The sequence below is a fragment of the Tenrec ecaudatus genome, chromosome 15 (genome assembly GCF_050624435.1).
Source record: "Tenrec ecaudatus isolate mTenEca1 chromosome 15, mTenEca1.hap1, whole genome shotgun sequence".
Taxonomy (NCBI): Eukaryota; Metazoa; Chordata; class Mammalia; order Afrosoricida; family Tenrecidae; genus Tenrec; species Tenrec ecaudatus.
In genome coordinates this window covers 52,589,693-52,616,973 of record NC_134544.1, presented here as the reverse complement: position 1 = coordinate 52,616,973, position 27,281 = coordinate 52,589,693, and the positions used below count along the sequence as shown (strand labels likewise).

The 27,281-nt window shown below is 42.8% G+C and overlaps 1 protein-coding gene across 1 annotated transcript in view; it reads right to left on the bottom strand.

Moving 5' to 3' along the window:
- OSBPL1A (oxysterol binding protein like 1A) overlaps positions 1-27,281 on the bottom strand; it is a 243,314-nt gene that overhangs the window by 186,160 nt on the left and 29,873 nt on the right. The window contains exon 2 of the mRNA XM_075533000.1: positions 5,195-5,317. Coding sequence (XP_075389115.1) covers positions 5,195-5,315 — 121 coding nt within the window. The 5' untranslated portion in view covers positions 5,316-5,317. The remainder of the gene's footprint in view (positions 1-5,194; positions 5,318-27,281) is intronic.

The window sequence follows — 27,281 nt, the reverse complement described above, 5'->3', positions numbered from 1 at the left end:
CTAGAAATATAATTTAAGATTTAGCCTCTTAAAAAATCCAAAAAGTAGGGATGCGGAGGAAAATGGTGACTCGATAGGACTCATCTGTCCAAAGCTCCTGCTGCCAGACCAGAAAATTGGGAGGTAAGGTAAAGGAAACGGGGAGGTAGAGTCCTGAAATTAGAACTAGGGTACTAAGGTCTCTCCTAAACCCCATTTTTTTGCTGTGATTTCCAAGAATGCTCTAAAGCACTCTAGGTTTGGCAAGCCGTGGGTGCCAGCTGACAAGCTCCTCGGCCCCTGTCGGGAGCAGAGATCTCTCCAGGCTGACACCCTAAAGGGGACATAATCCCAGACATGAGGAGAACCCCACACCAGAGCTCTCTGCGCTGTTGGCTGCCTTGAGCTCACACAGCCTGGGAAGCAGGGGGAGGTGATAGCCATAATTTGGAGTAGAAGAAAAAGCAGATTTTTACCTGAGGCAGTTTGTGGTGTGGAAGAAAATAGGCAGGTGGAGTCAAGGGAGCAAATTTAGTTTCAATTGGCTGAGAAGGAAACAACCTCCCTGATAAGCTGGATCTCCCCTTCTGGGGGTAAGAGTGACAGCCCCCAAATCAGAGCACATCACAAGCATAACATAAAAATGAGACTTTTTTGCATAACAAAGACTCACTGAAGCAAGTCTTAGATTCTAACAGAGCACTGAACTAGAGCCTGGAGAGTGAGGGAGACAATTCAATTTGATTCTATTCTAACTGGCCAGGGGGATTAAAAAAAAAATTCCTCTGATCTAGTAGGGCACCAGCAGTCTAGATAGGACAATAAGACCCAGCTTCCCTCTCAGTGATTCTACATACAGCTGGGGAGGTCCTGCAAGTCCTGGGGTCCTAGACGGGGCTGTGGGAACACCTCGCCTGCTGCCCCTGCTACAGCGCTAAATACAGCACAAGGCAGGTATACCAGTGAACTCCAGAGCTCAGTACCACGGTGGGAACCGACGCCTGGCCATGGGTGTGATTTTGCCTTTGAAAGTAATACCACACTGCATCTGTGGAACCCTACATCAAACGGGTACAACACCCCACTACCTTGAGGAAGAGTTGGAACTCCAGCCTCACGAACAGGTGATCAAGTCTCAGTTATCTCCTTACTTACCACTATATTTCTTCTTCTTTATTCACTCACCCTTCTCTCTCTCCCACTGCAGTCAGTCTCAACAAGCTCTGGTTTGTGTAGGTTCCCACCCCCCTTTTTTTCTTTTTCCCTTTCTCCTCTTCTCTCCCAGTCTTTCCTATCATATGCCACTAATGGTTTCCAGGTCACTACCTACGCCTAGGGTAAATCAACCCAAATAGCAGGGGGAACTCCAGCCTGCCCTCCATGGGAGTGCTGTACATCACACAAGGCAGCAGGGACTGCCATCTACGCCATGCTGGGCTGCTGAGGAAACCTCCGTCTAATCTCTAAGGCGATCTCATCAACTAGGGCAATTCTGCCCAGCACCACTGGGTCCCTGCATTAAAAGGCACACCAACCTGCCATTGTGGGGCAGGGTCTAAACCCTCTGGACCCACATTCAAGCAATCAGGGACCAGTAATCTTTTTATTCTTTATTTCCTCCTTCTGTCTCTCTTCCCTCTTTACCATCACAGTCAATCTTAGTGAACACAGTTGAGTTTTTTCTCCCTTCTTTCTCATTCTTCTCTTTTTCTTTCTTTCCTCTCTCTTTCTTTGTTCTCTTAGCTTCTCTCTCTGCTTGTATGATTCTTTCTTCTCTCTCTTTTTCCTTTCACATGCCACTGCTGGTTCCCAGACTCCTACCCTCTGCCTAGGGTAACTCTGACCACCCAGTGAGCAGCCTGCTCCCTAAGACAGTGCTGCACACAGCATAGAATGAGGTCAGTTATCTCTTTATTTTTTGAATTCTCTCTTCTTTGCTGTCTGTTTTTCTTTTTATTTCTTTCTTTGTGTTCTTCGTTTCTCCTTTTCTCCTAACTCTTCTCTCTTTCTACCACAGCCTCAGCAGATTGTTGTCCATTTTTGTTGTTTTTTCTTTTTTTACTGCTTTTAACTTTTGTTTACTCTGTGCATTTTAGTTGTGTGTAGTGAGTGGGTATTAGTTTGCTTGGCATTGTTGCTCCAGTCTTTGTCTTCTTTTTCCCCCCTTTTTCCTCTACTTTCACTATCTTTCCAGTCACAAGCCACTAGCGGCCTCCAGGTCACTCTCCTCTGCCAAGGGAAACTCTGAAGGCCCAACTTGGGGACCTCCCACCCGAAATTATTGGCTTTAAAAGTAGCTGGGGAAATCACGCCGGTCCTCTTGCATACACCAAACAGCAGGGGTTCTCCCCTGCAAACAGTGGGGGCATATCCAGCCTAAATCCCGAGAACCTACAAGTGACTGGGGGAAACGCCTGACCACCCCTGGTGATGCTCCACGCTACTCCAGGAACATCCACCTAATCTCCAAGGCAATCTCTCTGTCTATGATAATTCCCCTGCAAGCTACAGTGCACTACACCAAGGGGGTATACCTATACACCCTTCTCAGCACTGCAGTTGCAGAGGAAAGCACCACAGGCCAGCAAAGTTGCTCCAAGAACCGTGAAGCCTACTTAGAGACCGGCCAGGGAAGCAATGCCCTTGTTGGCCCACAACAACCACACCAGCATCACATGAGAGGAATATCCAACACACATCCCAATTAATGGAATACTGGATGGTTAGGATAAGAGTGAAACCACAGGAAGATATAGCATTAGCCTGAAACCTCAGTAGAGTTAAGGACAGGTAGTACGTAGAAGCACTCATACGAATCCCCCAAGAAAAAACTCAGGGCTCTTAGACTCAGGAAGATGGCTCCTCTAAAACAACACGCAATGAACAACCAGTTCTAACAGTTTCGACAAAAAAGCAGGAGAAACAGAAGACAATGCTGGAAGAATTCATGAACTTAACGATGGGCATAGAAGAAGCAGATATTTACCTGCCACAAAAAGAAAATTTCGGATTTCTATTTGGAGTCATAAAGGGTATGAGGGAAGCAATGTTGAAAAAAGATGAAATGACAGAGGAGATAAAGGCAACACATCAAAGGGAAATACAAGAATTAAGGGATGAAGTAACAAAATCCAGTGAAAAATTGACACACCTTGCCAACAAACTTGAGGAGGCAGAGAATCATACCAGTGACCTAGAGGATAACCAAGCAGACCTCAACAAATGGGGAAAATCAGTCAAATAAGACAATCAAAGAAGCTGAAGAAAACTTGAGAGCCATGTCTCATGCTATGAAAAGAAACAATACTAGAATAATTGGACTACCGGAACAAGACACAACAAAGAAGTCAACAGCAAAAATAGTGAGGGATATTTAGAGGAAAACTTCCCCAGCTTAATAAATGAAAATCAGGCAACCACTCATGAGGCTGAAAGAACACAGTCAGACTCAATCCCACGGAGAAATCATCAAGAGACTTAATTGTCAAAGTATCCAACTATGAGGAAAAGGAGATCATTAAAGCAGCTAGGGAAAAGCAAACAGTCACATATAAAGGCACCCCAATAAGACCTCTCAGCAGAAATGACGAAGAAGAGGAAGGAATGAGTAACATATTCCAAAAATTGAAGGAAAACAACACAAACCCAAGAATACTTTACCCAGACAAATAATCTATTAAGATAGATGAAGAAGTAAGAGTCTTCCCAGACAAGGACAACCTCAAAGGATACATAAAAAAGAAACTCATCCCTACAAAAGATCCTTGACAATCCAGTAAGGGGAGAAGATCAACACTCACCAAGGGCAAATAAGAGACCATTACATAGAACAACTCCACCCATAGGACAACAAAGAGTAAACAATGCCCAGGAAAGAAGGCAAACACAAACCACACACACAAAACAAGTGGATATGATAAGGAGATAGGAAAATATCCAACACAAAAGGTACAAGATGACATCAGAGAGTCCACAGTAGGACCTGTGGGTATCAGAATAGGTGAAGCAGGACGGAACATGGAAGCATTTCTGCCCCCTGCATTGTGCCAATAAGGAAGCCAGAGAACTCAGAAATAGCCAGCCTGTGCCTTCTATTGCATAAATCTACTTCAGGGGCTAACTTACATTGATCTGAATATGATAATCTTACAACCTGGGCACAAAAGGGAAAAAGGTGAGCTGGCTGCCCCCCACCCACCTCACTCGCGGATCCCTCATCCGAATGTCAGTCCTCTCTTTGCTGCTGCTCCTCATCTTATGGCCTGGGCACAAGTTATGCCTTTGGCCCCGACTGCTTTTATTCTGATTAACGCTTATGCTCACAATCACCTTCAAACTATTTCCCACAAGAAGCACATCCTAATCTTTCAAATTTGGGTCCAATCTCTTTCCTATGTGATCTAATGACACAGCCTGCATCTCCTAGTGAATTGTTTTAAATCATTTTATTGGGGGCTTGTACAACTCTTATCACAATCCATTCATCCATCCATCCATTGTGTCAAGCACACTTGTACATTTATTGCAATAATCATTCTCAAAATATTTGCTTTCTACTTGAGCCCTTGGTATCAGCTCCTTATTTTCCCCCTTCCTGTCATGAACCATTGATAATTTATAAATTATTATTATTTTGTCATGTCTTACACTGTCTGATATCTCCCTTCACCCATGTTTCTGTTGTCCATCCCCCAGGGAGGGGGTTTTAAGTAGAACCTTGTAATTGATTCCCCCTTTCTATCCCACCTTTCCTCCACCCTCCCAGTATCACCACTCTCATTGGTCCAACCTAGTGAATATTTTTAATGTCGACTAAAGACTAATCCAGAAATCGACTAGGCCAATTTCAGTGAGGACAAAGACCTTGCCTGTTTCTACATCATTATCACCATAGCACCTCAGGAGACTCTGGGCCTTTAGTAAGAACAGAAACCTGCTGGGTCAACTGTAATGTCTTGGAGTAAGAAAAGAAAGGTCATAGAAAGCAATTGTAAGTTCAAGGTCACCTCGCACTTTGTACAGTTTAGGGCCCAGGACAATGTTAAGAACAGACTTCAGTTTCTCTGACTTCGGAGGGCCTAAGACATTTCACCCACTCTTGGAGGAAGTTTTTGCCATGTTAAGAGTCATCAGAAAAACGGGTATTAAGTAAATAAATGGTGAGAGCTATCCACCGAGCTAGCAGGATGCAGATAAAAGTGCCCTCAAAGCTTACCTTTGCAATTAATGTCAGCAATGATGTCTGCCTTCTTCATGGTTTCAAGGACCTGCCTCACTTCCTCCGTGTTGCCATTTCTGGCGTGATGAAGAAGGTGTTGTTCTGTTTCTGTGTTCATTTCTAGAAAAAAAATAATAGCTATTATCTAAGAACATGATTAGTGTTTAGATATTGTTGTTAGGTGCCATCTAGTCTGTTCCAACCGATGCACAACAGAACGACTATGCTTATCTCTGGAGCATCCATGGTCTGCTGTTTACTATTCTTGAGAGCCATTGTCACCATTTGTTCACTCGCCTGCCAGACACTTCCTTTGAGATGTTTTCCTGAAAGAAGTCAGGATATCTCAGATCCACACATTGCCCCATCTATTGTGTCTGTGCCTGATGGTGGTTTACACACCTCGACTCTATATACTCTCTGTTAAAATAAATGTTCTCTCTTGATTCCGGTTATGGGGAAAGCCCCTGTATGTTCCGCGATCATTGTTTTCTTCCACAATTGCACAGGCAATCAGTCCTCAGGACCTCATGACTGTGGGGCTGGATCCCACACATGCAGAAAACAGGCATTTGGGAGAGTTCAAGACTGGCTGGAAGAGCCTCAGTAAATAATTCACTGTCCCTGTAATTCCCTTAATCATGAGTATTGTCTGTCGGTTCTGTGTGGCTAATGTAAGAGATAATCAAACCCAACCGAAAAGTGGAGTGTCATGGAAGGAATGACTGGTGTCAGCAAACAAGAAAAGAAGGGGCAGACAGGCATGCCTGTCCTGTGTCCTGTGGCAATTGTCCTGAGGTTTATGTGGAATTGGATTCTCCTTTTCGCTGACAGCCAAAAGCGGTCAGATGGGGGCCCCTCACCATTTACTCAATCATTTTGAGTAGTGACACTTTCATGATAAGTCTCCTCACCCACGAGCATGGTGTATTCTTCCACCTCTAAGATTCTTTGGTTTCTTTTTTTTTTCTTCTTTGCCCTAATCATTTTCTTTCTTTACATTTTATTAGGGGCTCGTACAACTCTTATCTCAATCCACACATATAGATTCTTTGGTTTCTTGTAGTAGTTTTATGGTGTCTTTTTTTGCCCCATGCTCCCAGCCCCGTAGGGCTTTTGTATCTACGGTTTGCTTTCTTCAAAATACTTCATTTTGGGGGAAGCTATTGTAATTGGATTGTTTCCCTGATTTTTTATTCAAAGTTCTCTTTGTTAGTGTGCAGGAATCCAATGGACTTTTGTGTGCTGATCATGCGCCCAGCCACATTGTACTCTATTAACTCAATTCATTTTCTTTGGATTTTCTGAAATTTCCTATGCACAGGATCATCTCATTTACAGGTGAAGATTGCTTTACTTCTTCTTTGCCGATTTAGATCCCTTTCCTTTCCCGCCTTGCCTTATTGCACTGTCAAGTACTTCCAGCATTACCGTCGTGGTGCTAAAGAGCATCCTTTTCTGACTTCAGTTCATAAGAAGAATTCTTTCAGACACTCTCTGCTGTTAATAATGCTGGCCATTAGTTTACAGTATATGCCCTTAATTATGTTGAGTAAATGTCCTTCAATTCCTATCTTCCTGAGAGCTTATACCAAGAATTGTTATAGCAAATGTTTTTTCTGCATCAGTTCATATGATTATATAGTTTTCTTGTTATTTATTTAGTGGATTATATTGTTGTTTATAATGTTGAACCATACTTGTATACCTGATATGAATTTCACTTGGTTATGATCTATTATTGTTTTGATATGGTGTTATATTCTATTGGCTGGATGTTATTGAAAACAATTGTGTCTACAATCAGGAATATTCTAGAGCTTTTTTACTGGTGTCTTTACCTCATCGTAGGAGCCTGGGTGGTGCTGTGGGCTAAGCATTGGACTATTAACTGCAAGTGTGGGAGTCCAAGTGCACCAACTGGTTCTTGAAAGAAAAGGAGGTTGTCTGCTCCCATAAAGAATTACAATCTAGGAAACCGTAGGAGCAGTTCTATGAGCAGAATTAGATCAGAATCGACTCTCTAGCAGGGGGTTTGGGCTACATAGTATTCCTGATCTGTCATCTTGTCACACTGTGTGTTGCTATAATTCTGGAAGCTATATAACCAGTATTCCAAAAACCAGAGGCTAATCATGCTTCACCCAAGGTCAACATGCTTCAATAGAGCTTCTGGAGTATGGTCCTCTAGGAAGAAGAGCTGGTCCACTTCTGAGAGATCAGCCACTAGAATGCCTATTAACAGCAGTAGAAGATTGTCTGACTTAGATGAGCCCTTCAAGTGGGAAGACATTCAAAATATGACTGGGGAAGAGCTGCTTCCTTAAAGTCAAGTCAAACTTAGTGATGTGGATTGAGCAAAACCTTCAGGACCTTCTCCATTTACTAAAGAGGCACAACTCAAAATGAGAATAAATAGCTTCAAAAGATCGTTAATAATCAGAACACAGCGTGTATGAAGTATGATTCTAGGAAAATCAGAGCTCATAAAAAATGAAATGGAATGCATAGAAATCCATATTGTAAGCATTGGTGAGCACAAATGGACTGGACTGCTCATTTGGAATCGGACAATCACATATGGTTTGCTATGCTGGGAATGGGAAAGTAAGAAGAATGGTGTTTCATTTATCATGAAAGCGAACATGTCAAGATCTAGCTTGACATACAACCCTGTATGTGATAGAATACTATCTATACATGTACAAGGAAGATCAACTAGTACAACTATGATTTAAACTAACTCATGAACCACTAAATCCAATGACAAGGAAACAGAAAAGTCTTTCAACTTCTTCAGTCTGAAATTGATCAAATATGCAATAAAGATGTGTTGGTAATTACTGGTAATTAAAACGCAAAAGTTGGAAACAAGAGGAAGAAACAAAACTTAGAAAACATGGTCTTGGTGGCAGAAAGGAGGTTGGAGATTGCTTGATAGAATTTTTCAAGACCAACAACTTCATTAACATACATATTTTCAACAACACAAATGGTAACTGTACATGTGGACTTCGATAGCTGGAATACAGAAGAATCAAACTGATTACATCTTGGAGAAGCTCAATATTACCAGCCTCCCCCCCCCCACTTCTTTCCCCCCCACCCCCACCCCCAACAAAAAAGGCTACGAGCTAGCTGTGGAACAAACCACCAATTATCCGTATACAAGCTCAGGTTGAAGTCAAAGAAAATGAAAACAAGTCCACAAGGGCCAAAATATAACCTTGAGTCTATTCACCTGAATTTTGAAACCATCTCAAGGCCAGACTTAACACATTGAACATTAATGATTAGTTGAGTTGTCGGATGGCATAAAGAATATTGTACATGAAGAAGGCAAACAACCATTAAAAAGACCAGGGGGAAAAAGATCAAAGTGGCATCAGAAGAGACTCTGAAACTTGCTCCCTTCAGGGTGTAGAGCACATCCCCATTCTTTGGTGTAGGACACCTACTCTCTCAAGCCCTTCTTGGCCATGGTAGACGGTGTGGTAAATGACATGGAAGTGGACGTATCTGCGACCTCTGGTTTCTCTGTTGCCATGAGGCAAAGGTCAAACAAGCTTCTACACTCCATCCTTCCTCTCCTATTCTGACACCAACCATCCCTCTCACGCCTCTCGACTTCTATGCTGGCGTAATTTGCTGCAATCACCACACAGATTTCACAGAGGATACTCACAATTAAGGGAGTTCATTCGGGATGTTAACAAGTTACCACAAGTCAAGATCAACCAACAATAAGGATGCAGTCATTGGTCTGCTCAGCCAGTAGCTAAGCCAGGGGTCCTCAAACTTTTTAAACAGGGGGCCAGTTCACTGTTCCTCAGACCCATTGGAGGGCCGGACTACAGTTAAAAAAAAAAAAACAATGAACAAATTCCTATGCACACTATACATATCTTATTTTGAAGTAAAAAAGGGGGGGGGGAAACACCTGGCGGGCCAGATAAATGGCCTTGGTGGGCCACATGTGGCCCGCAGGCCATAGTTTGAGGACCCCTGAGCTAAGCTGTCTCTCTCCAGTTCTTAAGCTCTCAGCCATGTGGTCCCTTGGCCGTTGTCTCCATGGGCCAGGAAGCTAGACTTATCACTCCATCTAGGGCAAGGTAAAGCGAAGGCACACCGTAGTTGTGGCACTGCCCTTCGGATTCTCTGTTCCAGTCTTTGATGCCTCTGGTCTCAGCGGCCTTCACTACTTCAGACAGGGATCATGGGTGTGCTCTTCCAAGGTCTCGAGGGTTCTCTCTCTTCTGCCACTGCTTCAAAGATGGCTCATCCTTCTGGCCAGGAGAGCGGTAACACTAATTGACCAATCTCCTCCGTTAATGTTACCTTTGCCCTAGTTGAAGAGTCCCACCCAATCACTTGGTTGGGAGTTACAGAGAATGGGAAGAAGAGCCATAAGCAATCTCATTCTACCACCGTAGGCAGGCCCTTCTCCAGGCTGCTCAAGCCTTCCCTTACCCACGCACACCTCCTGTCAACCCCCTCGGGACAGGTCTCCTCTTAACCAAGCATGTGCCTCTGGCTGGACAAGGCTCTCTGCCTTCAGCCTCTCACTGCTGGCCTCTCTACTGATCACTGGGCCAGCTCCTAGCCAGTGAAGTAACTTGTCAGCAGTCTTGGCTACTTTCTCAACAGCAGCTTTCTTATACAGTGCTTTGATCTGTTGGACATAGGAGTTCTGTGAGTCACAAACAACTTGTTGGCACACCACAGCAACATTTATCAATAAACTATTTTTGGAGATTAACAATTGTGAGAAAATACAACGTAAAAAAGCCAAATTCATACTTTGAGCAGATTTTTTAAAAATGTCTTCAAATCATGAGGCCTGTTATTGAAAAGCACGTTGTCTCTCTGCTATTTAAGCCAAAAGAAAAAGACAAGCCCTTACTGTAGCTGGCCAAAGTGGACTTGGCCAGATTCTACCACAACACATAGTATCTTTGATGATCCCTTTAGAGGACCATGGCTTTCAGTTGCTCTTTTAAAATTCCTGAATGCCAAGCTCCATTTTCAATTTACTGTAAGATTTTAAGTTGATAAGAGGATGTTTTCAAGAAACCTACTAAGGGGAAACATTTTTAACTTCAAAATATGGGAGGATATAGCCACCCCACTACCCCATTTTATAGCCACCCCACTACCCCATTTTTTGGTTACATTTCCTCTCTTCCAACATGCCTTAGGCAAGCTATTAGGCAAATTAGAGATTACTTTGAAGAAAAAAACAAGTCATACAAGTTTTTAGCTTCCCAGAGCATATAAAAATAATTCTTAGCCTATCTAGTCATCTAAAGGGTACAATAGCATCAGGAAAAAATTTTAAATATTGTGAGAATGACCAAATTGTGATAGAAGCAAGGAGTGAGCATACACTGTTAGAAAAATCATGCCAATAGACTTGTTCCACGGAAGGTTGCTGCAAAGCAAAAATGCAATATTTGAGAAGTGCAATAGAGCAAAGTACAATAAAACAAGGCATGTCTCTTTTTGAGGAAACAACTATATATTTTGTGGTTTTAAATGCACTAAATTACGAGTTAAACTGGGGTATATACTTGATAGTCAGCACTACTCAATCCTCACAGTGTTAGGCTGTGTTCTCTAGAGAAACAAAACCAGGACACTTATGATTAGATAGATAGACAGACGGACAGGTTTACATAGCAAGAACGAATATAACAGTTAATTCATCCACACTGAAGTACAAAAGGCTCAGTTGAACTCACTTTGTGGAACAGTTAATGTACTTGAAGACTTTCAACTCACATGGGCTGCTGGTCCACGGTCAAGAAATGGAGACAGTGGAGTTTTCCCTCAGGCAAGACAGGCAGTCTGCCACAGGCAGCCCACAGCAGGTGGGTCAGCAACAGTTAGTAGCTTGGGAGCTTAGCAAAGCAGGCCTGGATGGGATATTGAACTCAAGCACTCCAAGACCAAGGTGACAAGATCCACCAGTCTCAAGCTCAAGCGATGTACACACCAGCAGCGTGGCGAAGCAGGTCTCAAAGGAGCCTTAAGCTCTAGCGACATGATTCAAGGGGTTGGCTTGACCCACAAATAGTGTAGCTCACAGGTTGAGGCAGAGAACTAGCTAAAGCAGCAGCACTCTGGTCTGATCAGCAGAGAGCAAGAAAGAGGCGGATGAACCTTGCAGAGTTATTTATCTCTTTGCCCTCCACTCTGTGACCCAATTAATCCCACATGTTCCTATTGGCCAGGTTGGCACAATACACCCAACTATCACACTCACTCAATAAAATGGTAAGTCCTGTGGCCCCAAGAATCATGTCAGCTTAGTGGACACACTAAAAGTAGCTTAAAGGGCTATCATGATTTGCTAACTATGGTGGTGGTTAGCTGCCTTCGAGTCAACTCTGACTCATGACAAGTACAGGCATGCAGAATAGAACTGTGCTCCACAGGGATAGCACGGGTTTCTGAAACATTTGACCAGGCCTAACTTCTGAGACACCTCTGGGTGAGTTCAAACCACCAATCTTTTAGCTGGTAGTCAAATGTTCCACGGGCAACTGTGTGTGCCACTCAAGGCTCCTAAATTTGGTTGGGAGCTTATCATTTCATAATTTGAATTACTATTTTTATTTATAACCACAATTTCTAAAAAATCAAATAAAACAAAATCTCTACAGAAACTGGATGATGGAATTCAACAATCAATGAGAACAAATCTACTTCTGAGTTTTTAGAGTTTTGAATATTAGAAGTTCAAACTACTACACAATGGGTGTCCTTTCAGGAATGAAGTTCCTAAAAGAATTTGGAAACATAAAAATTTAAAGTCTTGCTAACTTTACTCAATTATAAATATACCACCATTTAACTGAAATATAGTTCTCATCACTTCAAGCTATTGTGCTATTAATAAAACCAAACCCCCTCCAAAAAAAAAAAAACACCCCTGGAAACTATAGTTCTCTGGGAGATGCCAACTCACAGCAACCTTCCAGGGCAGTGGAGAACTGCTTCATCGAGTTTCTGAGTCTACAAATCTTTATGGACGCAGACTGCCTTGGCATTTCCTGTGCAGTGGCTGGTAGGTTTGAACCTTTCTGGTTTACAATGTTTAATTCCCTGCACCACCCGGCTTCCTTAACAAAAACTAAAGGAAGCCTAATTATTTTAAAACTGTAAAAAACAAAAACCTAAGAACCTCAGCACAAGGAATACATACAAATAGGGAAGGGTACACACAGAGGAAGCTGAAGTTGACAAGTGGGATATACTAAAGCTAAAACATCTGGGTACATCGAAAGACTTTGCCAAGAGAGTAATAAGAGATTGGGAATAAATTTTTAGCAATGACATAAGACAAAGAGCTTATTAATAAAATATACAATGCTAGCCTCTAATAATAATAATAATTTTTAAAAAACAGCCTGATGAGGAGGGAGGCAAAATCCTGAACAGAAGTTTCACAAGGGAGGAAAGTCGGATGGCCAATAAGTATATGAGAAAATGTTCCTGATCATTAGCCATCATGAAAATGCAAATTAAAACAATTATGAGATACCACCTAATACTCTCAAAGGCAGCCCAATTAAAAAAATCAGATAGCAACAAATGTTGGAGGGTGTGTGGTGAGATAGAGACTCTAACCCACTGCTGGTCGTCCTGTGAGTATATTCAGCCACTGTGGAAACCGATCTGGCGATACATACCTAAAGCAAATGGACATTGAGTGACCTTACAAGCCAGCAATCCCCCTACTGGGCATGTACCCAGAAGAAGTAAGAAACAGACCATGACCAGCCATCTGTGCTCTAATCTTCATCACTGTAAAGTTCACAATCGCAGAGAACTGGAAACAATCTACATTTCCATCAATAAATAAATGGATTTAAAAACTCTGGTATATACTACACACAATGGAGTATTATGCATCCCTAAAAGGCAGTGATGAATGCATAACGAATATTGTCTCTGGGTAAAAATTGGAGAAAATTATGCTAAGCAAAGTTAGTTAAGCACAAAAGGACAAGTACACGAGTCTACTGAGTTCAGTTCAAACAGCATAATGGGCATAGAGGAAATTTAACTTAATTCATGATATCTGGGTTAAAGTCCAGGCCCTCTGGCAGGAGTCGGACCAAACCCAGGGATGCATATAGCATCCAAATAAAAGAAGATGCACATAACATTGGGCTGAAAGACATCTTTCCCACCTCTCCCACACTTTTAAGGACCACAGAGGGAGGGGAGGAGGGAAGGAAAACAAAGAAAAATCAATGGCATTGGGGGTGCAAGGCACTAATCTACCCAACTGTCGACAATTGAACACCCCCCACAGAAGAGTCACAGGAAAGAATGCGACAGCCAGGGTGCAGCATCGGATTAACGAAACCTACAACCTTCCTCTAGGTTTTAATGCTTCCTATCATGACCCCAGTTCTATCTTACAAACCAAGCAACACCGGAACATGTACACTGGAATAGACAAGAGCTCAAGTCACAGGGAATCCAGGACAGATAAACCCATCAGAAACAGTGGGAGAGGGAGAGAGAAAGGGAGAGGAGAGAGAGACTAGAACTCACCCTGGCACACCAAGCCTTGAGAGCAGCATTCCTCTCTGTTCCCATGTTCCTGCATTATCTCCAGATAATGCACTGAGTGGACCATAGGGCCGACCCCAGCTCAAGACATTACATCCCTTCACTGGATCACAGCACCATAGAGGACAACACTGGAGATACAGTGTGGGACGTGAGTCCAGTCTGATCCATCCACATTGGGGTGAATCAAGAAGGGGGCAGAACAGATCAGCAATGGAAGCAAAGTCACAAAGTCCCTGAGGATTCCCGAAAATAGACTTCTGACTAGCGGCAGTGCTTGGCACCCCACTGGATTTGGTTGGGGGATATTCATAAAGGTCAGCAAATAGAACTGGAATTATTTATAGTGATTTTTTTGTTGATGGTGTTTTTGTTTTGTTTTATCTATATAAGATAGGCATGATAAGCAATCCTGAGAAGAAAGCAACAGAACTGATGGTTCTGCAGGAGGGGTGAGGGGTTGGGGGGGGAGAGAAGAGGAGGTGGGTGGGAGTGGTAAGCCAATAAAATCAAGGACAGGGGAACAAGGGATCTAAAATGGATGGTGACCAGGGTAGAGTTCCTGGTGGTGTCTGGTTACTGGTAACCTAGCCAAAAGGAATTCTTTAGAAGCAAATGAGAGGTAAGCATGATAGTGGGGCAGGTGGAAGGTAAAAGAAGAAATAGGAAGTAAAAACTGTAATGGAGATATAAATATAGACATGTATATATGTAAATATATTGATACATAAAGATAGGGGTATTGGCCTATGTACACGTTTATATGGTAATACATTAAGGTAACAGATGGACCTTGGGCCTCTACTTAAGACGTCTCTCAACACAAGAGCACTTTGTTCTAATAACATGGCAGTGGGTGATAATATCCACCTTCCCAACATGATCGCTGAAGACAGCCTGGGCACATAAGCAAGTGTGGTAAAGAAAGTGAATGGTAACCAACTAATAAAAGATATAGCATCCGGGGGTCTTAAAAGCTTGAAGTCAAACAAGCAGCCATCTAACAGGGGAACAATGAAGCCCACATGGAAGAAGCAGCCCAACCTGTGTGATCATGAGGGGTCGATGGGAAAAGTATAAGAAGTTCAAAAACAATCACATGGGTGTGAAGGAGAGGGGTCAGAGTGGAGACCCAAAGCCCATCTGTTGATACTTGGATATTCCCTCACAGAAGAGCCACATGGAAGGGACGATACATCCAGGGTGCCGTACAGCGCCAAGGAAACATGCAACATTCCTCTAGTTCTTTAATCATATCCCCCACCCCCACCCCCGCTATTATGACCTCAGTTCTACTTCACAAACCCTGCTAGACTGGTATATGTACTCAGAATCCAGGTAGTCAAACCCCTTAGGAACAGTAATGGAAGCAATGAATCCATGAGGATATGAGAAAGAAAGTGGGGGAAGTAGGGACGGATAGCAATAATGGTGGTATAATCCCTCTCGAGAGGATGACTATCAATTGTAAGTGAAGGGATATTAGGATGGTGTAAGATATGTAAATAATAATGATTTTATATAATATATTAAAGGTTCACGAGGGTGGTAGGGCAGGGGAGAGAGGGAATAAAGAGGAGCTGATATTACAGGGATCAAAAAGAAAATATTTTGAAATTAATGACAACAGCTGTACAATTTCACTTGATATAACTGATTTATGGGTTGTTATGATACATATAAGTGCCCCCAATAAAATTTTTTAATAAAACTGTAAAACAATGTTACAATCATGAAAAAATATGACAAATAATTCTTTTTATTCTTGATAGTGTATTAGTAAGGTAACAGTGAAAACATAGTACATACTAAGAATTCAAATACCAAGAAAAAGAAAAAAGAAGGGAAAAAGGGTGGGGGGAAGTCTATAAATAGTTCCAGGTCTGCTGCCCCTTCTGAATGTTTTCCAGTATGATTTGGTGAAGTGCCATGCCCTGCCCACTGATTCCAAAGTCTATTTTTTAGATTCCTTGGGTACTTCATTGCTTTGCTTCCCTTGCTGCTCTGTTGCACTCCCTTCTTGTTTAGCTCAGGTGTGGGTGGGAGGAGGGGGTTGTCAGACCAGGCACAATTCCTGCATTGTGTCTCCAGTACTGTTCCTGTAGCCCTGTGGGTCAGTAGGGGGGCATCGTGTCTTGTGACTAGAATGTCACTCTCAAGGCTTGGTGGGTCAGGTCAAAGTTCTCTCTCTCCCGCCTCCCCTCCTAGATTGCTCCTGTGTGCTATAAGTGGGCTGTGCTCTGTAGTGCATTCTTCTGGGGAGGAGGTCCAAGTAGCCAGGACTGGTGCTGGTCCTACAGACCTTTCTGTTAGTTTGCTGCTTCATGCTGGTATGTTGCCCTTGAGGCTGGGAGCCTCAGGATGAGGTCTGGTGTCTTTCTGGCTTTCCTCAGCGGACTCATGTTGTACTTGCCCTTTTGTGCTTGGCTTCCTTTGCTCAGCATACTTTACTCCGGCTCTTCCCAAGCGTCGATGTACTTCATGTGTTCAACACTGCTTTTGAGGGATGCATAATACTCCACTGTATGCATATACCAGAGTTTTTTAATCCATTCATTGGTTGATGGAAATTTAGAAGTTTCCAATTCTTTGCAACTGTGAACTGTGCGGTGATGAACATTGTCCCACAGATGCGTGGTCATGGTCTGTTTCTTACTTCTTCTATGCCCAGTAGGGGGATTGGCTGGGGCATATGGTAACTCGATTTCCATTTGTTTTAGGTATTGCCATATAGATTTTCATAATGGCTGCACAAACCTACAGGGAACCTAGCAGTGGATGAGAGTTGCTATCTTACCATATCCCTTTCAACACTGTTGCTTTTTTGTTGTTGTTGTTTTGAATTGGGCTATATCTGAGGGTGTTAGGTGATATTTCATAGTTGTTTTAATTTGCATTTCCTTTATGGCTAATGATTGGGAACATTTTCTCACATGTTTATTAGTTCTGTTCGGGTCGTTTGCCCATCTCCTCAATGGGTTTTTGTTTCTTCTTATTGTAGGCTAGCAGAGTATTGGAGATTTTAGTAGTAAGGCCTTTGTCTGATATGTCATTGCTAAAGATGTTTTCCCAGTCTGTGGCTCTCTTATTATTCTCTTGGAAAAGACTTTCTATGTACACAGGGGTTTTAACTTCAGTATATCCTATTTGTCAATTTGTGCTTCCTCTGTGTTTGTGTCCTTCCTTATTTCCAATAGCCTATGTATTCCTTGTGCTAAAATTCTTAGGTTTGTCCCAATTCCCTCACTTATGTCCCTAGTTTGGCATTGTGTCTCGAGACCTGTGATCCACCTTGAGTTTATTCTTGTGCCTGGATTGAAATAAGGGTCATTTTTTTTTCTGGAGGTAGATATCCATTTTTTTTCCAGCACCACTTGTTAAAGAGGGCATCTGCTTCTCATTTGATATTTTTGGGGGCCTTTATAAAAAGTCAGTTGTCCATATTCTGATAACTTCATTTCTGGGTATTCAGTATTTTTCCATTGGTCGGAAGATGTCTTTATACCAATACTACGCTATTTTGACAACTGTGGCTATACTGTAGGTGCTAGATGCAGGTAAAGCAAGCCCTCCGACTTTGTCCTCCTTCTTGAGTTGTTTGCTAATTCTGGGTTTATTCCCTCTCCATATGCGGTTGGTACTCAGTTTTTCCAATTGTTTTAAGAAGGATGTTGGTATTTGTATCGGGAGAGCATTAAACTTGTATAGTGCCTTAGGCAGGACTGACATCTTAACTATATTAAGTCTTCTGATCCGTGAGCATTGGATATTCTTCCATCTTTGGAAGTCACTCTTGGTTTCTTATAATAGTGTTCTCTAGTTTTTGTACAAATACTTTGGGTTTTTTTAATTAGGTATATCTCTTGATATTTCTATTTCATTTTGTGCTTGGCTTTTTTATCTCCTCTTCCGTAGACTTGTTCCATGTATATAGCAGTTGGAAAGACTTCTGTTTGTTGACATTGTATCCTGCCACTCTGCCATATTCTGCTATCACTTTCAGCACTCCTCTTGTGGAGCTTTTGTGGTTTTCCATATATGTCATATTATGAGTGAAGAACAAGAATTTCTCCTCTTCTTTTCCCAGACCTTTGATGTCTTCCTTTGCCTTATGTTGTTAGCTAGGCCCTCCTGTAAGGCGTTAAATAGACATGGAGACAAGTGGCATCCTTGTCTGGTCCTCTTTTTCAGTGGCATTGTTAGTCTTTCCCCACTGACTACCACATTAGCTGTTGGCTTTTCATATGGGGCTTGAATTACATTGAGGAATTTTCCTTCCAGTCTTATCTTCTTGAGTGTCTTAAACAGGAATGGGTGTTGGATGTTGTCATATGCTTTTTCCTGCGTCTACTGATTTCATGTTTTAGACTTTTTCTTACCAATATGTCGAATAAAGTTGATGGACTTTTGGATGTTGAACCAGCCCTGCATCTCTAAGATGAATCCCACTTGGTCATGCTGAATTATTTGACAACCTAGACTCCACCTCTACACTCTTAATCCTTAAATTGACACCAGATTAGGGGAATACCACAGTCACCTACTACGATTTTTGAGGCTATTTCTTTTTTCATCTTTTGGAGCCTTTGATTGACGAATTTTGTGGGTCTCGCATTGGATGTGTAAATGTTTATCATGCTCATTGGCTCTTGGTCTACTGATCCCTTGAGCATTCAATAATGCCCCTCCTTACCTCTTGTTGTGGCTTTCACCTTGAAATCAATTTTGTCAGAGATTAGGATTGCAACCCTTGCTTTTTTTGAATTGCTCTTTGCTTGGTATATTTTCCCCTAGTCTTTGATTCAAGCTTGCGATGTGTTTCTTGTATGTAGTAGATCGACAGGTTGTGTTTTCTAAGACAGTCTGTTAGTCTCTGCGTTCAGTCCATTGATATTCAGAGTTATAACATCCATCAGTGGATTCTGGCATCTCCTAACTTTTGTGTTGGGTGTTTTCCTACCTCCCTTCTATCAGTGCATTGTTCAAATGAGTGTGTGGTTCATTCTTGCTTTCTTGTCACCATTAAGCTTGTTATCTTGGGTGCTATTTTTAGTATGCTGACCTCTGGGTGGAGTTGCCCAATGTGGTGGTCTCCTATTTGTGTCTAGTGAGTGTCGTTCTTCTGACCACACTGGGTTGGCAAGGATTTTTCATAGAGCTGGGTTTCTTTTAATGTATTCTTTGAGTTTTTCTTGTCCGGGAAGACTCGTACTTCAACTATCTAGACAGATAATTTGACTGAATAGAGGATTCTTAGGTTTACATTGTCTCCTTTCAACATTCAGAATGTTACTCCACTCTCTCCTCTTCTTCATGGTGTCTGCTGGTGGGTCTGATCATATTCTTATTTGGGTACCTTTATAGGTGACTGACTTTTTCCCCTTAGCTGCTCTCATTTTTCTCAAGGTTGAATAATTTAGCTATTATATGCTTTGGCGAATTCTTCCTTCAATTCAGTCTAGTTGGTGTACTCTCAAATTCCTGGATGGTAGCCTGATTCTCATTCACTAAGATGGGAAAGTTTTTCTCTAGGAATCCTCTCACAAGTTTTGCTGTCGACTTCTTTGTTGTGTCTTGTTCTGGTAGTACAATTGTTCTGTTGTTCCTCTTCATAGCATCTGACATTTTCTCAGGATTTTTTCAATTTCTTTGATTATATAATTTGACTGTGTTTCCCATTTGTTGATGTGTACCTGGTAATCCTCAAGGTCACTAGTTCTTCTAGTTTGTTAGCAAAGCCTGTTAACTTATTTGTTTTTGATACCTCCTCTCTTAATTCTTGTATTTTCCCTTTGGTGTGTGCCCTTTATCTCTATCATTTCATCCTTTTTCTGTAATGCTTCCCTCATATCCTATATGGTTCCAAGCAGCATTCTGAAGATTTCTTTCGGTGGGTGATCAACTTCTGCTTTTTCTATGCATGTCACTAGATGCAGGACTTCCTCTGATAATGTGTTTTGTTTCTCCTGAGTTTTTTTCGTTCAGGTTATTGAGGGTGGTTGCTGTTTGCATGTCATTTTGGAGGAGCTTGGCACCATTTTCCAGGGAGTCAAAGAGTGCTGGGCTCTCTATTTGTGAGGCTGATAGGAATGCTTCTTCAGGCTGCCTATAGTCAACTTCGCTGGGGGAAGGCAGGGGGGGGGGGTGTGTTGGGCTACTTCTTTATCACACTAGGTTTTTACTCTCCTTAGAAGCCAGGATTCTATTTGGAAGACAGGTCTGGTGGGCCTCTTAAGGATCACAGGCAGGGCAATGCAAGCAGCAAGTGTAGCTCTGTGCATGGGGGTGCCAGACTGGTGGGAGAAACACCACTGCCATGGCAGGGGGTGCTAGGCAAAGGCAGGGAAAGTCCTGCTGCTGCTTGCTGGTGGAGGTCCCGAGCTAACACAGGATATGACTGACTGATGTGAGTGGAGGTCCTGGGTAAAGGCAGGAAAGACCCCCCCCCCCCGCCCCAATGCCACGGCAGGGGTACCAGGTGACAGTAGGTGGTGCCGGGCACTGGTGGAGGCAGCTGCTGCAGCTGCAGATGAGGGCAAAAAATTCATTTCTTTTAACAATCACTTAACTATTGTTACTTAACTTTTAATTCCACTTATTTCTTTAATAAATCTTTGCGCTAGGAAACAAAGACAACCATGGTGTGGCACAGAATTGGCTATAACTGTATTAAGTTTTACTTTGGTTTGTAAACCACTGAGATCAATTTAAAATGTGTACACAAATCATTCACCACATAATATTCAATGTATTTATATTATCTTCTTTTATTCATATTTGCTGCATACTCACACTGACTTATATACTCTATAGACATATCAAAATATTGACCCCTTTCTGACATGTCCCAAGTATGTAAGACGAATCTTGCCATCCTTTCCATTTATCACTTTATTTTATCCAGCTGAAATGTTAATCATTGTTAAAACAGATGAAAATTAAATAAGCGATGTAGCTGTATTTTATGAAATCACTGAAACTAATCTTACCCACTAACCACTGCCATGGGGTTAATCCCAACTCATAGTGACCCTACACGACAGAGTTGAATGGCTCCTTAAAAGGTCTCTGAGAGTGTAAGTCTTCATGGGAGCAGGCAGCCCTGTATTTCTCCCAAAGAACAGTAGGGGATTTTGACTCACCAATCTTGGGGTTAGCAGTCCAATGCCTAGTCCGCACAACCACCAGTAAACTTACTAAACTCCCCAAATCAAATTCCCTACCATCAAGTTGATTCAGACTCACAGTAACCCTTTAGGAAAGCAGCACCACCTCTGTGAGTTTCCTAGGCTGTAAATCTTGACAGGAGCAGGCAGCCTCATCTTCCTCCATCAGAGCAGCTGCTGGCATCACCCTGATGCCCTGTGGCAAACAGCCCAACATGTAATACACTATGCCACCAGGGCGCCTTCCAATAACCTTACAAGCCCGAACCATACTCATTGCCAAAGAGCTAATTCCAGCTCATAGAAACCCCACAGGGCAGAAGAAAACTATTCTTTTGGGTTTCTGAGACTTAAATCTTTACAGTAATAGTCAGCCTCATCTTTCTTCCAAGGAGTGGATGGTGGGTTTGTGGTCAGCTCAAAGTGTAACCCATTAGACCAACAGGGCTCCTTTCCAGTAACCTTAAACTGAAATAACCAAACTCACTGCCATCACGTCGATTCAGACTCACAGTGCTCCTACAGGGCAGAGTAGAACTGCACCTGGAGGTCTCTAAGAGGGTAGCTCCTTTAAGGCGTAGAATGCCTGCCTCATCTTTCTTCTGAGCAGCAGCTGGTGGTTCTGAACTGCTGACTAGGAGGTTTGCAGGCCAACTCATAACCACTGTCACCAGGGCTCTTTTCTAGTAACTTAGGTTGCTATAAATTGTGTCTGCTTCAACAACGAAGACCTGACCTTAGTTGCTAATCTGATTGGAGTTTCAACTTTATCGATTCTGAACTATTAACTAGTGTTTCACAAAGAGGCTGTATATGTAGAAGCAAAGTATAGTGAAGGCCACAAGCTAGATAAAACAAGTTTTAGATAATATAAAGAGTTCAGTCAAATGCTATCTTTCAATAACAATTCCTCAACTTTCATACAAAATGCATTTAAACGTTGCTATTTTGATTATTTGCCATTTGAAAATGATTTAAACAGAATCAAATCCCTTTGTTATACTAATTCTAACCAGTTGTGTGTCACACTTCCGGGAACTTTCTCTTTATAGGAAAACTTTAGACAATGAAGTAAAAACATGTGGTTACTTTCCATTGTTATGGGATAGGAAAATGTACAATTAAGGACTCTCACTATATAGTAGCTTCCTACTTACAGGCCGATAAATAAAACAACTCAGAGAAAGTGAATAACTTAGGATATCCTTTTCCAAACATCAATAAACCGTTTCCAGTACTTGCTGTCTACCAATGGAGCCACTAAACACCCACAGCTGTGGAATCCATTCCAACTCATAGTGAGCCTTTAGGTCAGAGGAGAACTGCCCGGGAGAGTTTTCTAGGCTGTAATCTTTACGGATGCAGGCAACCACATCTTTTTCCTGTAGAGCTGCTGATGGGCTCAAACTGTTGACCTCTTGGTTCACAGCCAGGCATTTAGCCTGCGTGCTTCAAAGGCTACGTTAATACCATCAGTCACTCAAACTCCAAACTCACTGCCATGGAGTTAGAGCCAATTCATAGTGACCCTATAGTACAGGGTAGAACTGCCTCTGTGAATTTCAGAGACTGTAATTGTGCACGGGAGTAGAAAGCCCCATCTTTATCCCGAGGAGCAGCTTGTACATTTGAACTACGGGCCTTGCTGGTTGCAGCCCAAATTGTAACCACTATGCCACCAGGGCTCCTTTAATCGTGTCAGTACTGATAAAATATTAATGGAAGAGGTCCAGTGAAGAAAATTCCAACATTTCTATAGACCAAGGACATCGTATATTTATATGACCCCATGACCGTCTGTGAGTATACACTGTACAGAGTGTATAATAGCTCTTTTCTCACATGTAATCAATTAATTTTAGTGAGGTTGGCATCTGCTGGTACCTACAGTACCACTGGTTCTTTCTAGAAACTGTGGGGAATTTATCAACAAGATTGCAATTGTCATCAAACCTGGCTTAAAAGAACGGACGAGGCTCTGAAATGTTTCGGAACCTCATATGCACTTGCTATTTTATTTACTCCCCTACAAGCAGTTCTACTTGCTACTTGCCTCAGTGAATCCATGCCATGTACAAAAGCTCAGCTTCTAGGAATGCCAAGAGCTAAACATGGCCACAACACAGGTCCAATGAAAAACACTGTGGTCGCTTAATAAAATTAAGTCATAAGGAAAAAAAATTTCATTTACAAGAGCAGTGTACCATCTTAGCACAATAAAGGGACTATTTTCTTCAACCTGGTTGATGGCTCTAAAAGTGTATCATTTGGTTTTTGTTTGGGGGTGGGGAAGGGCTGGGGAGAAGTGTTTTTATAGAAATAATATTTAGCCAATGTGAATCACAGACATACCAAACTGCTCAAACCATACCTGCAAGAGTGAAGACAGGAACCTCAAAGACAAGGATAGGCACCAAACTGCAAGTGTCTGCTGATCTAGTGAAGCATTTAGTAAATGTTATTGATAAATGATTGTCACTAAGACCTTACTTTGATCAACTTAAAAGCAATCACTCCTATTTTGATGATCAGTTGCTCAACTGTTAGGGGGGAGTTGTGCTGCCCGAGCGAATTAAGAAAAGGGTTATTAGCTAATTTTATAGCAATGTTACTGGCAGTTTTCTCCCCTTCTTTCAACAGAGTGTAGACAAAGTTCATGTAGTTCTTGAGACTCATGGGATAAAAGCCGTGTGGATTCTCTATTCCTTAATTAATACTAAGATCTTTAAAATTTCAACTTGAGGTTTACAATGTGTTTAACAATGGCTGCAGGTTGGAACATGAACACTGCCAGCCCTTCAAACAAATCAACGATTTTCCAAAGGCTGGGTCAAGAGGGGAGACCATTTATAAATCTATATCCAGAATGTATCTGTCAGAGTGCAAAACTACAAGCTAACAAGTTGCAAGGAAAATCCATCACTGATTTTCCTGCTAATTCAATTATGTCAATTACCCACAAAAGTGTAACAGCTAACTTTGCAACATCTAAACTTTTCTCCAAGCCATTTCTTAAGACATAATCCAGACATCAAAGCACTCACTAGTTCAGTTGCAACATTCAAACATAATGACACACTACTACCGAGACTGAATTTCATAATACAGGCTGCAGAAAGTGACCATTTTGAGCGCCAGAAACTATTAACTAAATCAGGACGACCCTTTTCAATGCTTCCTGCGAATCAGTAGGGTTGCCGATCAAATGAATCATTAATGTTTCTCTTGGGCAGCCGCTACGTTCCAAGCTGTCCCTGAGATCCCATTCAGCATTCACATTTGGATTGACCGCGGGCGCACTGTAAAAAGCAGTCACATGAACAGCGCGTGACTCCCGCTCTGAAGCAACGCTTCCTGTGCTCGTAGGAAATTAAAAAGTTATAGCGCACACAAGCAAGACCCTTGAAAGTACGTAGCTGGTGGCTTTGAGGGGAAGCAGCAGCCCGAAGTCCTGGCACCCACGGTGCAAGTGCAACAATGCCAACATCTTGCTACTTTTTTCCTGCAGTGCAGGAGCAGCCCGCGACCGCTGGCATGCTCAGCTAAGTCAGCATCTTCACGCCACGACCCTGACCATCATCGGTGACGAGCGCCCACCCCCCGACCCCTGGCGCCCAATGACCTCCACCGTGGGCCCGCTCACCACGGACCAGCTCGAAAGACCCTGGGCGCAGCCCCGAGAAACGGACCTCCGAGCTCACCCGGGCTCCCGGGCTCCGGGGGCGGGGCCGCGCGCCGGGCCTCCGTCCGCCCGCCCACCTCCATGCCTGTCGCCCACGCCGGCTCGCTCGCCCGCGGGTGCCGAGTCCCAGGGGAAGGTCGGTCGCCAGGAAGCCCGCGCGGGACCCGAGGCGCTGGCTCCGAGTGGCACCGCCCCTCCCCGCGGCCGCCCGAGATGGTCGGCGCCCGGCCCGGCACGTGACCGGCCGGCGCGGGTTCTTGCCCCGCGACTGCACCTGGCCGGCCGGCCGCCGCGAGGAGCAGAGGCTGCGCCGCGCTGCCAAGCACCCCGCGCCAGGCGAAGGGGCAGAGCCGCCCTGGGCACGGAGGAGCTGGGCAAGCCCAAGCAAACTGAAAAGCGCGGGCTCCGGCCTGGGCACTCATTAACTCAGGCACCCCGCTGCTCAGAGTTTGCTCCGGATTGCCACTTGACCCTTGTGACCTTAAATTGGCAGTGTAAATAACCAAGCCCCGCCTTTTCCTCAGGTGTCAAGCAATGCTCTTGATGTGTCCTGATGGATAACTGCCACAAGATAGAGAGCTGTAAGTGAGCAAGGAGAGATGCATTTACACAATGCCCGCATTTCCTGATGCCACGGTTTCTCAAGGTGAAAGTTACGTCTAGTATCATTGCAACTTTGTTCACAAATCAAATCAATGAGAATTTCTGAGCATGAGAACTTTGCTCTACTCTGTCTTATATTTAGTAAACATGACTGTTTGTTTTGTTATTAACCAACGAGGACTCTTCCTCTAAGACAGACCGCTGCCTCACTGCCATCCAACCCCGGACGGTCTAGACCTGCTCCTCCGTGTGGAGTACAAAGCCTTGTCTTTCTCCCGCTGGTGATTTTCAAATTCTGGACTTTTGGATCCGATAGTAGCCAAACCACACATTTTTAAAACAACTGTGATTTTACTAAATTCAATCTAGAAAGATACACTAACAACTATTAAGTCTATTGGTCATTGGGCTACATGTGACATGCCGTGATATGTGTGTGTGTATAAAATCATGGTTGATCATACTTTAGAATGATATCTGAGAACACAAATGGCCCAAACATCATCTTTTATTAATAATAAAAACAGGCGACTATCCCAATACTTCAACTGCAAAATAAATGGTAATCACGTTTGTCTTGCATTCTCAAAAGCTCTCCAACCATCTCCACAGAAAAAATAAACACTGCTTAAATAGTTTCCAAAATGATTCCACAAAAAAACTCCATTCTTGCTTGCCGATTTAATTGCCAGAACCCAGGGCTTTCCATTTGCAACTCCCTGAGTTAATACAGAAAACTAGCCATGAGGCAGATGAAATATTAATCAGTAAGGTTGCCAATAAGAGCAGTTCCAATGTTGGAAGAATCACTAATAAACTGAACTAAAACTATTGTATTTAAATAAGGAGATTCAGGGAAAGATACTCCCTCGGCATTTTTATTACTGAGAAACCAAATTATTGTTGACTTTGCTAACTCTTACTAAACCCTTTAGGGCAGAATACAAGTACCCACCAGGTTTTCAATGCTGTAATCTGGAAAAATTACACTCAGATGACCACATTTCAGTGGGTTCAAATCACTGACCCTTTGGTGGACAGCCTAGCACTTAAGCCCTGCACCACCAGGGCTCTTTGCTAATGGCAAGTACAGGTGAAAACAGTGGTACAAACAGAAACAAAACAAAGCAAAACACCCTCACTGCTATCAAGCCGATGCTAACTCATAGCAACTCTAGGTAGAACTTCCCCTGTGGGTTTCTCAGACTGTAACTCTTTATGGAAGGAGAAAGTATCCTCTCTCTCCCAAGGACTGGCCGAAGGTCTTGAACTGCTGACTCTGGTTTTCATCCCCACGCGTAACCACTACACCACTCAGGCTACATAGAAAGCATGGAGAGTGTAAATCTAAAATACTACTATCCAGTAGAATGTACTGCAATGATTGTGCAGAGATGTTCTATAATTCTATTTGTCTAATACAGTAACCACTAACCACAAGAACATTAAATGTGACTGGTATGGCTGAAGAACTAATTTTCTTTCATTTTACTAAATTTAAATAGTCATACGTGGCTGGCCACTGTCATATTGGATACTGCAGCTCAGGACAACAGAGCTATATTCATTTAACCATATCTTAGCCTATCTTGTTTACCTAGCAGGAACAGAACCATTGGGACATACGTATAAACACTTCCCTCCACACACTCCTGAGCTGACGAGTAAAGAGATGTTTCAATTTTATAGCTGCAGCAGTAAGTTAAAAATCATGATCTCAGCCTGGTGATAGTTCATGGAACTCAAAAAAGAAATGACAAGCACTGAAAGGAAGCAAAATGAATTTGGGGGTAACTAAACAGCCCTACCATTTCCATTGCTACCTGACACAAAATGAAACGTTACCACAGTGACTTTAGATCAAGTTACTCTTCATCAGAATTGCCTGTTGCCTGGTTCAGACTAAATCACCTAGAAATATTTCTTCCCCACCCCCACCCCCCACCCCCAACTACGTCAGGAGCCTTAGGGGATCACATCTCTCCATTATTCCTGAGCACACATCCCAACAATTCCTTCGCCAATACAACTTTCTACAGACAGCAGT